Here is a 13,738-nt window from a genome sequence, read left to right on the forward strand (position 1 = left end):
CGAGTTGGTAGATACTGCTATAAAGAGTTAGTAGGTTCTCAAACAGTCAGTATATACCACTACGGTGAGAAAATACTACTGTAATGAGAGCTCACACTGACGGGCGATGGAGGGCTGCATAAGCATTGCTGCATTGGTCATAGCCAATCAGGGTTAAGGGTTCCATCTGGGGGAACCATTGGGAAAGTTCTGAGGGGGCGTGGATAGAGGCGGAGCTTTGCTCCGCCGAGAGGAATTTAAAGAGAGGCAAGGGGAGGACTCGGTGTCGGTGTGGAAGCCTGGAGTCCGGACTTCATCTCCGCCATCTCGTCACGCCACCGGCCACATGGCAGTCTCGAGGGCCGAAGCTCTCTAGATTCCCGGCGCGCCGTCGACCAGCGGTGCGCAGGGGAGAGAGAGCGAGGGAAGCCGCGCGGGGACAGAGGAGCAGTGAGCGCGTGCATGCGGCGAGAGAGAGAGGGGGTGACCATCCAGAAGGGAGTGCGGAGTCGAGCAGTCATCACTACATAAAGAACGCACGTCTCAACCTGTCGTGGAAGTCGTTTATTACAACTGGAGTCAGAAGTGGTTCTTTTTGAGACAAGACAACACAACAGAGTGCGATGATGTCCAAGCATCTCAAGAAGAAGAACCCACCTGTGGCGTCTTCCGATGATGACGACTCAGTCACCCAGGACCTGCTGACCCTGGGTTCTGTAATGAGAGAGCACACCGACGGGCGACGGAGGGCTGCATAGGCACTGCTGCATCGGTCATCGCCAATCAGGGCTAAGGGTTCCATCTGGGCCAATGGGAATCATCGGGTAGGTTTTAAGGGGGGCGTGGTTAGAGGCGGAGCATCCCTCCACCGAGAGGGATATAAGAGAGCGAGGGAAGCTGCGCGGGGACGGAGGAGCAGTGAATGCGTGCATGCGGCGAGAGAGAGAGAGAGGGTGACCATCCAGAAGGAAGTGCGGAGCTGAGCAGTCATCACTAAATAAAGAAAGGACGCAAGTCTCAACCTGTCGTGGAAGTCGTTTATTACACTACTATACACTCAGTAGCTACTACTGGCTCAGTACATACTACTGTACAGTCAGTAGATACAACTACAACGTCAATAGATACTACTTACTTTGTTGAATGTGGGTTGTGTAGGTTTATATACCTACGCGGGGGAAAATATATTTTTTGAGTGGGTGGGTCGACAATTTTCGGAAACCATTTAGATCAACTATTTACCCCACACGTTCTATAAATTTTTGGACTTTTGCAAGCTTCTTATAATTTAGTTGGTGGAGAAATGGACAAACGGCCCACTGGGCTTTGACAATACCTTAGTATCTGTGTATGTATATGTTTATGTAAGGTTCTTAAGAGATGTTTTGAGAGAAAATTTTTGCCCGGGCAATGCCGGATACTTCCCGCTAGTCTTATATATAAACGTTATTTTTTGTATGTCTGTCTGTCTGTCCGTCTGTGTGTTTTTGGATGCAACTTGCGAAGGATTTGGCTCAAAAACCTTGGGGTTTAGTTTTTAAAAAAAGTAGCAAGGTACCACGCCATAAGCCCCCTGCTGAGCCAGCGCTATTCTATTTTCCCATCCGGCAAATTTAAAATAGTTAAATTAACAATTTTGTGCTATTTCTACTTACTTATTTATTTTCTTGCGGTGCTCAACGAGCGCTAAAGCTGCCCAGGGTTTGCCCCACGCAACACACATGTGTCATCGGTGGAGGGGGGGGGGGATTACTCATTCATGTAAAAAATGCAAAAAAATACACACAACGCTTAGGTAAATTCTTCAAAGTGTCATGTCCTCTTCTCCCCCCCCCACCCCAATGTGTGCACTTACTACTGTAGTGACTGTGAAGGTCACTGTGTAGTGCCGGGCCTGCGAGGCCACGGCGGAAGATGCACCGTCATTGCGTACACCCCGGACACAGGGTGCAGTACCAACCCTAGTGGGGGTTTGGGAGAGCGCTGGTTAGCACGATGGCACCACGCGCTGTGCGCAGTGCGGCCTCCTACTTGAGGGAGTGAGAGAGCGTCAGTTCAGCCAGGGTAACAACGGGTGATGCTACTCTGGTTGACCTGTGGCCACGTGACGGGTCGTTGCCGGAGGGGGGCCACAGGTGGAGGGGGCCACAGGTGGAGGGGGCCAAAGGGTGGTCACATGGTCTGGGAAGAGCTTTTGAGAGCCTTCGGGTAAGGGCGAGAAAGATCGAGAAGGAGTCGCGCGTGGGTTTGTGGGGAGTCGGTACATGTGCGTGATGCACGCCCGCTCCGACCGGATCAGTGGTCGGAGCTGGCCCACCAGGTCGTTGTGGCGGCCGCGGATTTGTCGGCCCTACTCGGGTTCATTGAGGGGGTCGATCTCCGCATGCTCCCTGACACCAGCGCGTCTTCAACCATTATCTCAGAACTGATTTATAATATTTTGCCCGCCCAGTGTCACGTTTTGCAACCTGTGGATGTGCCGTGTTTATGCCACCAACGGCGGATCATTGGGTATTATCGGTCGGATAATGGCCAATTTGCATTTCGCCGTTGTTAAATTGTCCGGCCATGTTTTGGTTTCTGCGGCCCTGGCTGTCCCATGTTTACTCAGGACTGATTTTCTAGGCAAGATGCCCTTGAAGATTTGTGTGGATCAGGGCTGTTTGGAATTGCTGTCGGGATGGCGTATGGCATTTCTCCCGTCTCCGACCCGCATGTGTTCTGCTAATGTTATGGTGCAGGCACTTGCACGCCGAACAGTGCGGATTCCGCCCGGTGCTCAAATGTTTGTGCCCCTCCGATTGCGTAAACCGCTCGATTTGTGTGCTGTGGGTAACGGTAGCGTGTTGGGGCCCTCAAATAAGCTTAATCGCGGGATGTCACTCGTGGCAGCCCAGACGTTGGTGGCCCAGGACCAAGAGCCTTCCATTCAAGTAAGTTCTTAATGCCGGGTGAGACACTACGGTCATTCAGGAGGGTACCATGCTGGCTCATGCGTCACCGGCGCGTCCGGAGAAGGACGTCGTGGAGAATGTCGGGGTCGGCTTTCAGGCTCGCAGGCCCCGTGACTCAGATGAGGGCTGGATTAACAAGCTTTGCTCTGAGTGTGGTGATTTATCCGCGGGACAAATGCGGAAGCTGAGAGCACTCTCGCGTGAATTTTCGGACATTTTTAGCAAGAGCAAATTTGATATTGGTCACACATCCCTCTTGAGCCACCATATTGCCACCCCGATTCGGCAGAATCCCTACCGCCTGAGTCCAGCCGAAAAGGAACATGTTCGTGTGGTGGTTGATGAGATGTTGGCCGCAGAGATCATCTCACCATCCACCAGCCCATGGGGTGCTCCGATATTGCTTGTTAAGAAGCACGATGACAGCATGCGATTTTGTGTTGATTTTCGAAATTTTAGTAATCTTTCTGTCGTGGATGCATACCCCTTGCCTCGTATGGATGATTCGCTGGACGCCTTAGCGGGGGCACGGTTCTTTTCCACCCTTCACCTTCTATCAGGATTTTGGCAGCTGCCACTTGATGAGGCTTCAAAACCCAAGACGGCCTTTTTGACGCCGCAAGGGTTGTTCGAGTTTAACTGGCTTCCTATTGGGCTACACTCCGTGCCAGCCACATTTCAGCGATTGATGGAGCTGGTTTTGGCGGGCCTCCAGTGGGATTTGTGCCTGATATATTTGGACGATGTTATTGTCGTCAGTTGTACGTTTGATGAGCATTTGGATCACCTGCGGGCTGTTTTCGTTAAGATGCGTGCAGCCGACCTAATATTTAAACCACAAAAATGTCATCTCCTCCAGAAATCTGTTCGATTTTTGGGCCACATAGTTAGCGAATCGGGTATCGCTATGGACCCGGAGAAAACTGCGTGTGTTCGGACGTGGCCGACCCCCACCTTGGCGAGTGAAGTGCACAGTTTTATCGGCTTTGCATCGTATTATCGCCGATTTGTCGCCGGGTTCGCGTCCATTGCAAAACCGCCCCACGCCTTGATGGCTCAGGGTCAAAAATTCCATTGGGGGGAGGAGGAGGAATCCGTGTTCCGCTCCATTCGTGATGGACTGGTTAACGCCCCTCCCCTGTGTTACCCTGATTTTTCGCTTCCGTTTGTTTTGGATATAGATGCCAGTAATACCGGCATTGGTGCGGTATTATCACAGGTTGTCAACGGCGTGGAGCACGTGGTCGCGTATGGTAGCAGGGTGCTGTCTACGGCCGAGCAGCAGTACTGCGTTACGTGGCGGGAATTGCTCACCATTGTGTTTTTGTGCAGCTATATCGGCCCTATTTGTACGGTAGACGATTAAAAGTGCGCTCCGACCACGCTGCGCTCCAATACGTGCTGCGTGTGGACCAGCCCTGCAGGATTTTTCCTTCCATGTTAGTACCTCACCGAGCCGTGTGTAATGAACGGGGATGTGCGGAACGCAAATTCAGATCAACCGTCTCTGCTCTCTGTAAAATCACAGCTTACAATGTGAACTGTAAGATCACAGAGTGATTCCGTGTTCTGTGACATCACAGCAAGCACCGTGCAGTATAACCGCCCTGAGAATGTGGCAATTGTTTACATTATTTAATAATGAATTCCGTAGATAGGAATGCAGCAATGGGATCAGTTTTATCTGTTTGAAGCATGAATGATTTGCCGTGAAATAAGCTCGATTTAGCTGAACAAGCTTCTGGCCACAATATTACATGCATCCTGTATGTAATATCCCCCACCCCTTCACTGTGCTCCTCCATCAGCTCGACTATCCCGCCACCAGACCTCTGCCCTTACCACCCTTCACCTACCCTCATCCATGTCCATTTCACAACTTCACGCATGTGCCCCATACCCCACTCCCTCTCATTCACGCTGCACCCATCAGACACCCTCACTCACCATCACACTCCACCTTATTCTGCCTTACCTACCCCTGCAACATCAGCTCCATTCCCAGTCCCTGTCCCTCCAACCATTCCGTCACCTCCCCACTGAACGCCGTCGGCTTGCATTTTAAAGCGCCCTGAAAAGGGCGCTATATAAATCCGAAATAAAATAAAATAGACGAGTCTTGTCGTTTGGCTCGTTAGTTATTGAATATAGCCAAGAATAGTACACTAAATTAACTGAAATACCTTTGTAAAACCACTGCTGGATAAAGGCCTCCATATACCCCGTGTCAGTCGTTGGGTGGCTATTTGACTGAACTTCACCATCCTGGTTGGGGTGGGTTGGTGATGGTTCTTTCACTCACTACTGATTGTTGCCTTGGCCAAGAATCAAACTAAGGTGACCAATTTAACACGGAGTAGGCTTTCGTGACCAATAATCAAACAAGATGTTTTTTTGTAGATAGATCGCGTAAATATAAATGTGTGGTTAAACCTGCCACCACCCGACAGCCAATTAGTAAGGGCTGTCACGTAAATAAAACGTGCCAATTCGTTACTAGTTCAGCACACCGGTGTGTTAGAGAGTAAACCCACAACACTTACAATTCAAGTACGACGTTTTGCCAGTAATTACATCCAGCCTTATCAGGCGACAGCCAGATTTGTTACTCTCCAACACACCGGTTAGTGCTGAACTAGTAACGAATTGGCATGTTTGTTTAAGTGTCAAACCTTACTAAGTGGCTGTGTCGGGTGGTGGTGGGTTTAATAACACATTCATATTTACGCGATCTAACCCAAAATGACCTCTATGAAGTAACCAGTTTCAGAATACAATATGCTAACCAATACATCAATCACCATGGCTCACAATGAGAAGTTTGGGAGTTCAATTCCTGGTTGGGGATTGATGTATTACTCGACTCGAATGTCAACAGTGGTTGTCCTATGGATAGACTTGATCCATCATAGCTGGCTCGGAGCTGCAAACAGGAGGTGAACACTACCTCAATGCTTCTTAAACAGGCATTCACTTTGACTTTTTGGCGTTTAAAGTCAACAAACTGTGAAATTGACTTTGAATAAGTGCATACCCCATAAAAACAAGCTCACAAAAAACACAGAAACCAAGATAAAGTATTAGTTCACATTTTTATTCATTTGGTTACACCATAACAATCGTCGTCATGATCATCATTATGGTCGCGGTGTAGAGTAGTGTGCCAGATCCACGCTTAGTTGGCCGCGATGGTCTGCGCGATCCAGGCGTTGTAGTTGCACACCTTGGTGTACACGCCGGGGTAGTTGGGCAGGGCGCAACCACGGCCCCAGGACACGATGCCCTGCAGCTCGCCATTGCACGCGACGGGGCCGCCGGAGTCTCCCTGCGGTGGCGGCAGCAGCAGGGGTCAGGGGGGTCGGGGGTTAGCAGCTGTCTCCTGCATCTGGTGGCTCAGCGGTAGAGCAAGAAGCTGTCAATCGTAAGGTGTTGCGAGTTCAAGTCCTGGTTGGAGGTTGACTCCTATCGCGGTTTGTATTAATAAAGGTTTTTTTTTGTTATACCCACGATCTAACCCCCAAAAATGTATATTATGGGTGATATTGGTCGCGAAAGCCTATGTGTTAAACCGGTGTTTTGTATTGTTTGTTGTTGTAACGTTCTGACAGGCCCCGACTGGACATCTGACATAAGAGAGCATTATAGCTCATCGGTTCCTCCAGCATAAGTAAATATTCTGATTCTGACTCATCCCATCATTTCTCTTAGAAAGTCAACGGTGATTGCCCAATAACTTTTCCACCATGCTCAGGGCTGTAAACGTGAGGTGAACACCAGTGGCTCAATGGTCATTGGAGCAGGAAATCGCTTTGACTTTACAAGCAGACGACACCAGGGAGTAGCAAGCGAACGTCGTATTCATGTTACAAATGGGTGCAATTCTATCAATGCACATTTGAACATGTTACCAACGCAGCTTATTATCGTACGCAATGTGTGGTCACACGATGATTGCACTCACAAAGCAAATGATGTGCAACAATTATCACCAATTCCTCTGGTCGCTTTAGTCTGGAATTCCCTCCCCCTGGCCATCCTTTGCTGCCAAATTCAAGGCTAGGCTTAATACTTTTTTAAATACGAATATACATATATACATTCTCCCTGTTTTCATTGTTTTACGTTTTATATGAATACCGTATCCTACTTCTTGCGCAGCATATTGACGTGAAACGATATAAACCCAAATTATAGTCGCGCTGCGATTCCCGAATCTCTCCGTTCCTCGAAACTCTCTCCGATCCAAGCAAGCTCCTTCGGCTCCGATGTCGCCGTCTCACCTGGCAGGAGTCCTTGCCGCCCTCCAGGTATCCCAGGCAGATCATGTTGTTGGTGATGTCACCGGGGTAGGAGTTCCTGCACGAGGTGTCGCTCAGCACGGGCGCCTGGACGCACATGAGAACGTCGGGACTGCCTGTGGGGGGAGACAATGCCGGTGGAGGAGGTGGCGAGGCCGAGCACGCGGCACAGGGTGGCACCCGCCACTGACGCGTCGAACTTGTCACGCTGCGGGGTCAAAACACCGCCTGCAGCTTAGGAATTCGGTGTCAGTGTCTCTCGCTACGTCGCTCAATTCGAAAAAACGTATTCACTCTCGTTCATGACGTCTTCAGTAGCGCGGTGTGTTGCTGGCCGCTTGGCGTTTTGGGCCTTTGTGCCAGTGCTGTAAAATAATTATATATCCAAGATGAGGTGTTTAAGTGTCATCCCCTCATTTCAGGCACTCCGGTTTCCCACTGCATGCAACAATACTCGACAAGTAATTGTAACCGCCCAATCGTGACGTGGCTGCGTTAACGAGTAAACAACTTCTCTCTCCCGATTAGAAGGACGTTTCTGATTTGCATGGGGGCAGATGTTGAACGCGTTTCCCTTCACGTCTCTGCCGCAGTAGAAGGGGGAGAAGGGGGGTGGGTGGTAGGCGGTGAGCGCGGTGCGTCCTCACCGACGCTGGTCTGGGTCTCGCCCCAGCCGGAAATGGTGCACATGACTCCGGTGTTGACGCAGGAGGAGGGCAGCGCGATGGGCTGCGCGTACTGGTTGAGGGTGGCGGGCGAGGACAGCTTGATGAGCATGATGTCGTTGTCGATGTTCCAGGAGTTGTACTGGGGGTGCTGGATCGCCTTGGAGGCCTGGATCCTCTGCTCGGTGCCCTCGGTCACGAAGATGTTGTGCTCGCCGATGCGCACGGAGATGCGGGACGCGCTGGGGTTGGAGGAGGAGAGGGACGAGGATAATGATGAGGAATTGCATTTATACGGCTCTTAAATGACTTTGCAACTCGGCGCCTTACGTCGCATCTCATCTCCGCTATTCCTATTCCCTACTGCTATCACGCTGGGCACCACGAGCTTCTTCCCAAATGAAACGCTCCATGTTCAAAATCACGGTTGGGGGTTCACTTGGCCCACCTCACCTTTGAAATTTTACATTGCTACTACTTTGTAGGGTGATTTTCCTGTGAGGAGACTCGGCCACGAAATTAGGAATGTGGAATTTACACCACTGGTTCAAGGCTGTTAACGGGAGTTCAGCAACACCTCAGTGCCCATTGAGAGATGTAATATGGGTAATGGAGATTGCAGTGCTGTGACTCGGCAAAACCCCACGAGAACATCACGCCACCACGCAGAGATGGGCAAAACGCATTCAGATTGCTGACTTATGTAATTTATGTACGAATGACCAATTTCTTTCAGGTGTGTAATTTAGATACCAATTGCAAATGTAACGAAATTACATACCGACGTTTTCGTGTAATTTAGATAGCAGCCCAATCTCTGCCCCCTCAGCCTCCCAGTCACCCACACGCACACAGCAAAGAGATCCGCTCTTGTCCGCGCGCAGCGCACTCACGTCTGGTAGCAGTGAGCGGCAGACACGACCCACTCGCTGTTGATCAGGGAGCCTCCGCAGAAGTGGTATCCGATGTTGAGGGACACCTGCCACGGCTGCGAGTGGGCAGCGCACTCGGAGCCACCCACGATGTGGTCCTCATACATGTATGGGGCCGCCGCTGCCAGACAAAGACAAAGATCCCCCACGAGAGCTTTCACAGACTGTTGGGGCAAGTGCTATTAGCGAGCACCTATGAAGGCCGGCACGGCACACGAAGGGGTGGGTGGCCAGCACACACACACAGTCGTGTCGATGTATGTCCAGGGCCATTAACTTGCATTCACCAAACATTCCTCATCATCGTCGTCGTTGTCTTCATTGAAAGCAGTCTCACTGCTAGCAACATCCCAATCATCGCCAACATTGGAGTTGCTCGAACACCCCAATGTGGGACCACAAAGCTTGGGAAGTTATTGGCGTCTGTTCTGCTTCCCACGCGTCTGTGGGTTTCCCCTGGGCCTTTGTGCCAAATCTGCACAAAGGGCGCTTTGCACATTCTACAGCAGCAATTTGCATGAATTAAGCTGTATTAAAATCATAGTATTATTATAAATAATAATAGTTATCGCTTGCACAACTATTATCAACTGTCATTGCCAGACGGATGTGTATTGCATACCTCTCAACCCCTTGTCAGTGTCTACCTTATTACAGACCAATTCAGACCTTATTGGTCACCCGTGCCCTTTATAAATCTCAACGTTCATCCTACAAAGTCCAATCACAAGGAAGAAACACAAACAAATAGACACACATTTTGCCCGTATTGAAATAACTGTATGCCGTATGGACCTGAAAACTAAATTTCCCTGTACAATAATACGGGGTAAACCGTACGGGTTGACAGCTGTGGCGTTGTATGTTGAACTTCTTGTCGCACCGTTCATAGTCAACCGTGCTAATCGGACGATTATAATCGACACCATCGTCATCACCATCTCGCTCCTCACCATCTCTCGTGGCGGGCTAAAAAGGAGCGTTTCCCGGTGAGGCTAAATGAGTAAAGTGAAAGCCATCGGTGATTGAGGCTAGACAACGTTTTTTTTCGGATACAAATGGGCGACAGCCGTTGTGCAACATTGCAGGAAGCTCAAACCCGCGCCATTGGTTACCATAGCACAGCGCACCGACTGCTGCACCACTATTGCTGCTCTCTATGTAGCCACGGCAAGATATTTGTTTTAATTATAGTGATACAATGATAATAATATCCAGCCCCTTGCCAATCGAATGCAGAATGAAGGCCTCCCCACGATGTGTTGGTCGTTTCTTTAAAACTGCGTTTTGTGTTTAGTACGGTGCGAAATAAGTTCAACATACATGCATGGAGGTTGTTTGACCATACTTCACCACGCTGGTTATTAGGGGTTCTGTCAAATTAAAAAATATATCATAGACGACGTTTTGGACAATGACCATTCTTAATAGCACCAAAATAATTTGGATCACATATCGCTCGCCACTAATGTTTGGCCGTGAGCTCAAAATCTAACTCTAGTCACCGGGTTCGTACCGCAGCACTCTAACCGCTACACTACCGCTCCCCAAACGTATCCAAGACAGACAAAGATCCCCCTATAGCCTTAACAGACTGTTGGGGCAATTGCTGTCAGCGAGCATCTATGATGGCCCGCACAGACACACACGGAGACAAAGACAAACATCCCTAATGTATTTGTATACTCTTGGGTCTTTCGGTAAAGTCACGTAGATAGAAAAAATAATTTTAAAAATCACGACGTTTCGATCGCAACACAAGCAATCGTCTTCAGGTAAAAAAAATACAGCAGGCGAACTGCTGAGGCAGGAGAAATATAGCGGCAGAGCTGCTGCAGCAAGAGGTTTTTAGGTTTGAGATGGTTGCAACCCAAAGGAAAGTGGGTTGGGCTAGAGATTGAATTTGCATGTAAATGTAAGATCGGAGAGCCTGATAAACCTAGAGATTAGAATTTAGCATGTCAATGTGAGACAGCTCCAGCAGCAGCGGCTGTGTTATCGAGAAGATTAGCATGTCAGTGGCACAACGCCACCTTGTGGGCAACAAAAAGCTGCGGCGTTGGCTGATACACTGTGAGAGATTTACACTGAGACCTCCTTTACCAGTGGCAAAATATAGTGATAGGTTTTTACCCTTTCAACTGGTACAAAAACTGACACCTTTATACAAGGCATCATGTTTGCAATAACCACAACACAAGCAGTCAAGATGCAAACAAAAAGAAACAACTCTGATGATGATAATGATATGCACTGTCCTTGAAGTTGTGGACCAATCAACTTCAAGGACAGTGCATATCATTATCATCAGAGTTGTTTCTTTTTGTTTGCATCTTGACTGCTTGTGTTGTAATTATTGCAAACATGATGCCTTGTATAAAGGTGTCAGTTTTTGTACCAGTTGAAAGGGTAAAAACCTATCACTACACTGTGAGAGACCCAGCGTGTCAACGCAAGAGAACCACCGCAACGGTGCCAGTGCCAGTGAGATATTCAGCCTATTAAACAACGAGAGCCACCGCCACATTGAGTAAAATGGAGCAGCGGCTATGTTAGTGAGACATTTAGCTTGTTAATGTAAAGACATTTAATAAGGTAATGTAACTCAGAGAGTCGGAAACAACTGCTAATATAGGCAGGTAGGATGTAAGCATCACAGCCAGTTATTACTTTATCTGGTTCATAACATTCTTCCAATGATTGCTCAGTTTGTACCCATCTTCTCGGTTTAAATTGTCTGTGTTTATATGTCTGGATGGCTTCATGAACAAATATTTGTTGATAGCAAGTAGGTTTGCAGAGTACCTTCGTCTTGGATAAATCAATTTCGTGTGTGGCCACAGCGTTAAAACAATGATCAGCCACGGCAGAGGTGTTGGTCCTACCGTGTTTCAGATCGGCCTTGTATTCACGAACATGGTCTGAGACATGTCGCTTAGTTTCCCCAATGTAACTACTGCCGCAGGCACAACTTAATTTGTAGACACCGAGGTATTGCATGTCAGGGATCACATCCTTCACAGATGGGATCAGATCACGAATTTTATGTACTGTATTGAATCGAACCTGGATCTTGTGTTTGCTCATGATTTTGGAAATATTTTTGTGACCCCTGCTATGTATGGCAAGGTGATTGTTTTAATTGGGTCCTCAGATGGTTCTCTCCCAACGGTTGGGGTGACAGCTTTACGGATTGTGCAGTCTGAATACCCATTCATCTGGAGGGCTTGGTGTACGTGCTACAGTTCACTGGCTAGCTTGAGATGGTCGGAAATGCAACGAGCCCTATGGTGTAGAGTTTTGATGAGGGGATTATTCTGGGCTGGATGGTGGTGGAAGTCAGGTTTTAGATAGGCATCCGTGTGGGTGGCTTTCCTGTATACAGTGTTCCAATGAGCCATCTGGTCTCTTTTCGATTAAAACATCCAAGAATGGTTACTTGCCATCCTTTTCCACCTCCATGGTGAATTTGATGTCTGGGTGTATGGATTTGATGTGGTTAAAGAATTGGTTCAGTGCTGGCAGGCCATGTGGCCAGATGACGAACGTGTCATCTACGTACCTCTTCCACAAGGAAGGACGTAGAGTGGATGCCTGGATGGCATCTGTCTCAAAATTTTCCATGAAAACATTGGCTACCACTAGAGATAAGGGAGAATCCATTGGGGTACCTTCAACTTGTTTGTAGAATGTACCATAGTGTTGGTGAGGCAGTGTCTCACCAGGGCCAGTACATCAGCATGTAGTCCTTATTGGACCAGATCTTCAGTGATTGTAATGGTGTCAGGCACAGGGACTTTGGTAAACAAATAAACTACATCGAAACTAACAAGCAAATCACCTGGAGATAGTGAGATGTCTTTAATTAGAGATACCAAGTGAGCTGAATTAAGTACAGCTGAGGTGGTCTTGCCAGTGAATGGAAACAAGATCTCAGAGAGAAATCGGGCCAGTTTGTAGGTGGGTGAGTCAATAGTGTAGCCTGAACAGACTGTTTTGCCAAGTGCTGTTAGCGAGTAGCACCTATGAAAAAGGCTGGCGATGTTTATACATCGAACCAGTTACTCATTTGAGGCTGAGTCGACCTAGGAGAGACCAAGACCGGTTCAGATAATCGTCACGGGTGTTGGCCGTGGAGCCAGAATCGAACTCGGGTTGCCAGGTTCGTAGCGCAGCGTGCTAACCATTGCACTCTCGCTCCCGACACACAGAGACACACACAGAGACAAATTAAGACAAAGACACAGAGACAAAGAAAAACAAAGACACACACACAGACTGTGGAGGAACTCACCAGCGACACCCACGAGAAGAGCGAGGATGAGCCCGTGCATGTTTTTCTGTGGTTCGTGAGCAAGACGATGCTGAGCTGCTGCTCAAAGTCGCCTTATATCCCAAACAGCAGCTCCACCTTATCTCGTGGCCTTGTCCGGTATCTTCTGTGCTGCCCAGTGCCTTGTGGAAGCCTCATTAAACCCATCGATATTTTCCCAGCCGATACTGAAATAGCCAGAACCGGTTACCGGAACTATACGCCACAACCGTATCAGTCGCGGTTTATTTGTTCATATCCGCGCCTTCCACTGTGGTGTTCCTGTCAAGTTGAAGATACATTTTCCTTAAAGAGCAAAAAGTGAAAAAATATTAGCACAAACTACAAATATCGCCACTTTTGTCGTCCACACTGCCTTAAAACAGAAACAGTAGACATTGTTCTTTACTTAAAGAGACTTGTTGCCACAAACCTCACCGTTTGGTCCGAGATCGGTGCTCCGAGCATGTCTCAGTTGACCAGATTGTTTGGTGTTGCTGCTGCGATGGCAGTGGTGCACAAAGCACGATTAGCAAATACAACTCACCATACACACTCGTCAATAACTACACCGTGCTCTTAAGTTACTGGGAAGTGA

General features: G+C 48.5%; 1 protein-coding gene across 1 annotated transcript; it reads right to left on the reverse strand.

The window, feature by feature from the left end:
- Positions 1-6,006: 6,006 nt before the first annotated feature.
- LOC144726644 (trypsin-2-like) lies at positions 6,007-13,446 on the reverse strand. Its single transcript, XM_078605382.1, has 5 exons — positions 13,123-13,446; positions 8,790-8,949; positions 7,879-8,138; positions 7,214-7,347; positions 6,007-6,258 (listed from the first exon to the last, which is right to left on the reverse strand). Exons 1-5 carry the CDS (start codon positions 13,160-13,162, stop codon positions 6,109-6,111), a joined length of 744 nt encoding a protein of 247 aa, XP_078461508.1. The 5' UTR covers positions 13,163-13,446; the 3' UTR covers positions 6,007-6,108.
- Between the last annotated feature and the right edge of the window lie 292 nt (positions 13,447-13,738).

The sequence above is a fragment of the Lampetra planeri genome, chromosome 24 (genome assembly GCF_965212315.1).
Source record: "Lampetra planeri chromosome 24, kcLamPlan1.2.h2, whole genome shotgun sequence".
NCBI lineage: Eukaryota > Metazoa > Chordata > Hyperoartia > Petromyzontiformes > Petromyzontidae > Lampetra > Lampetra planeri.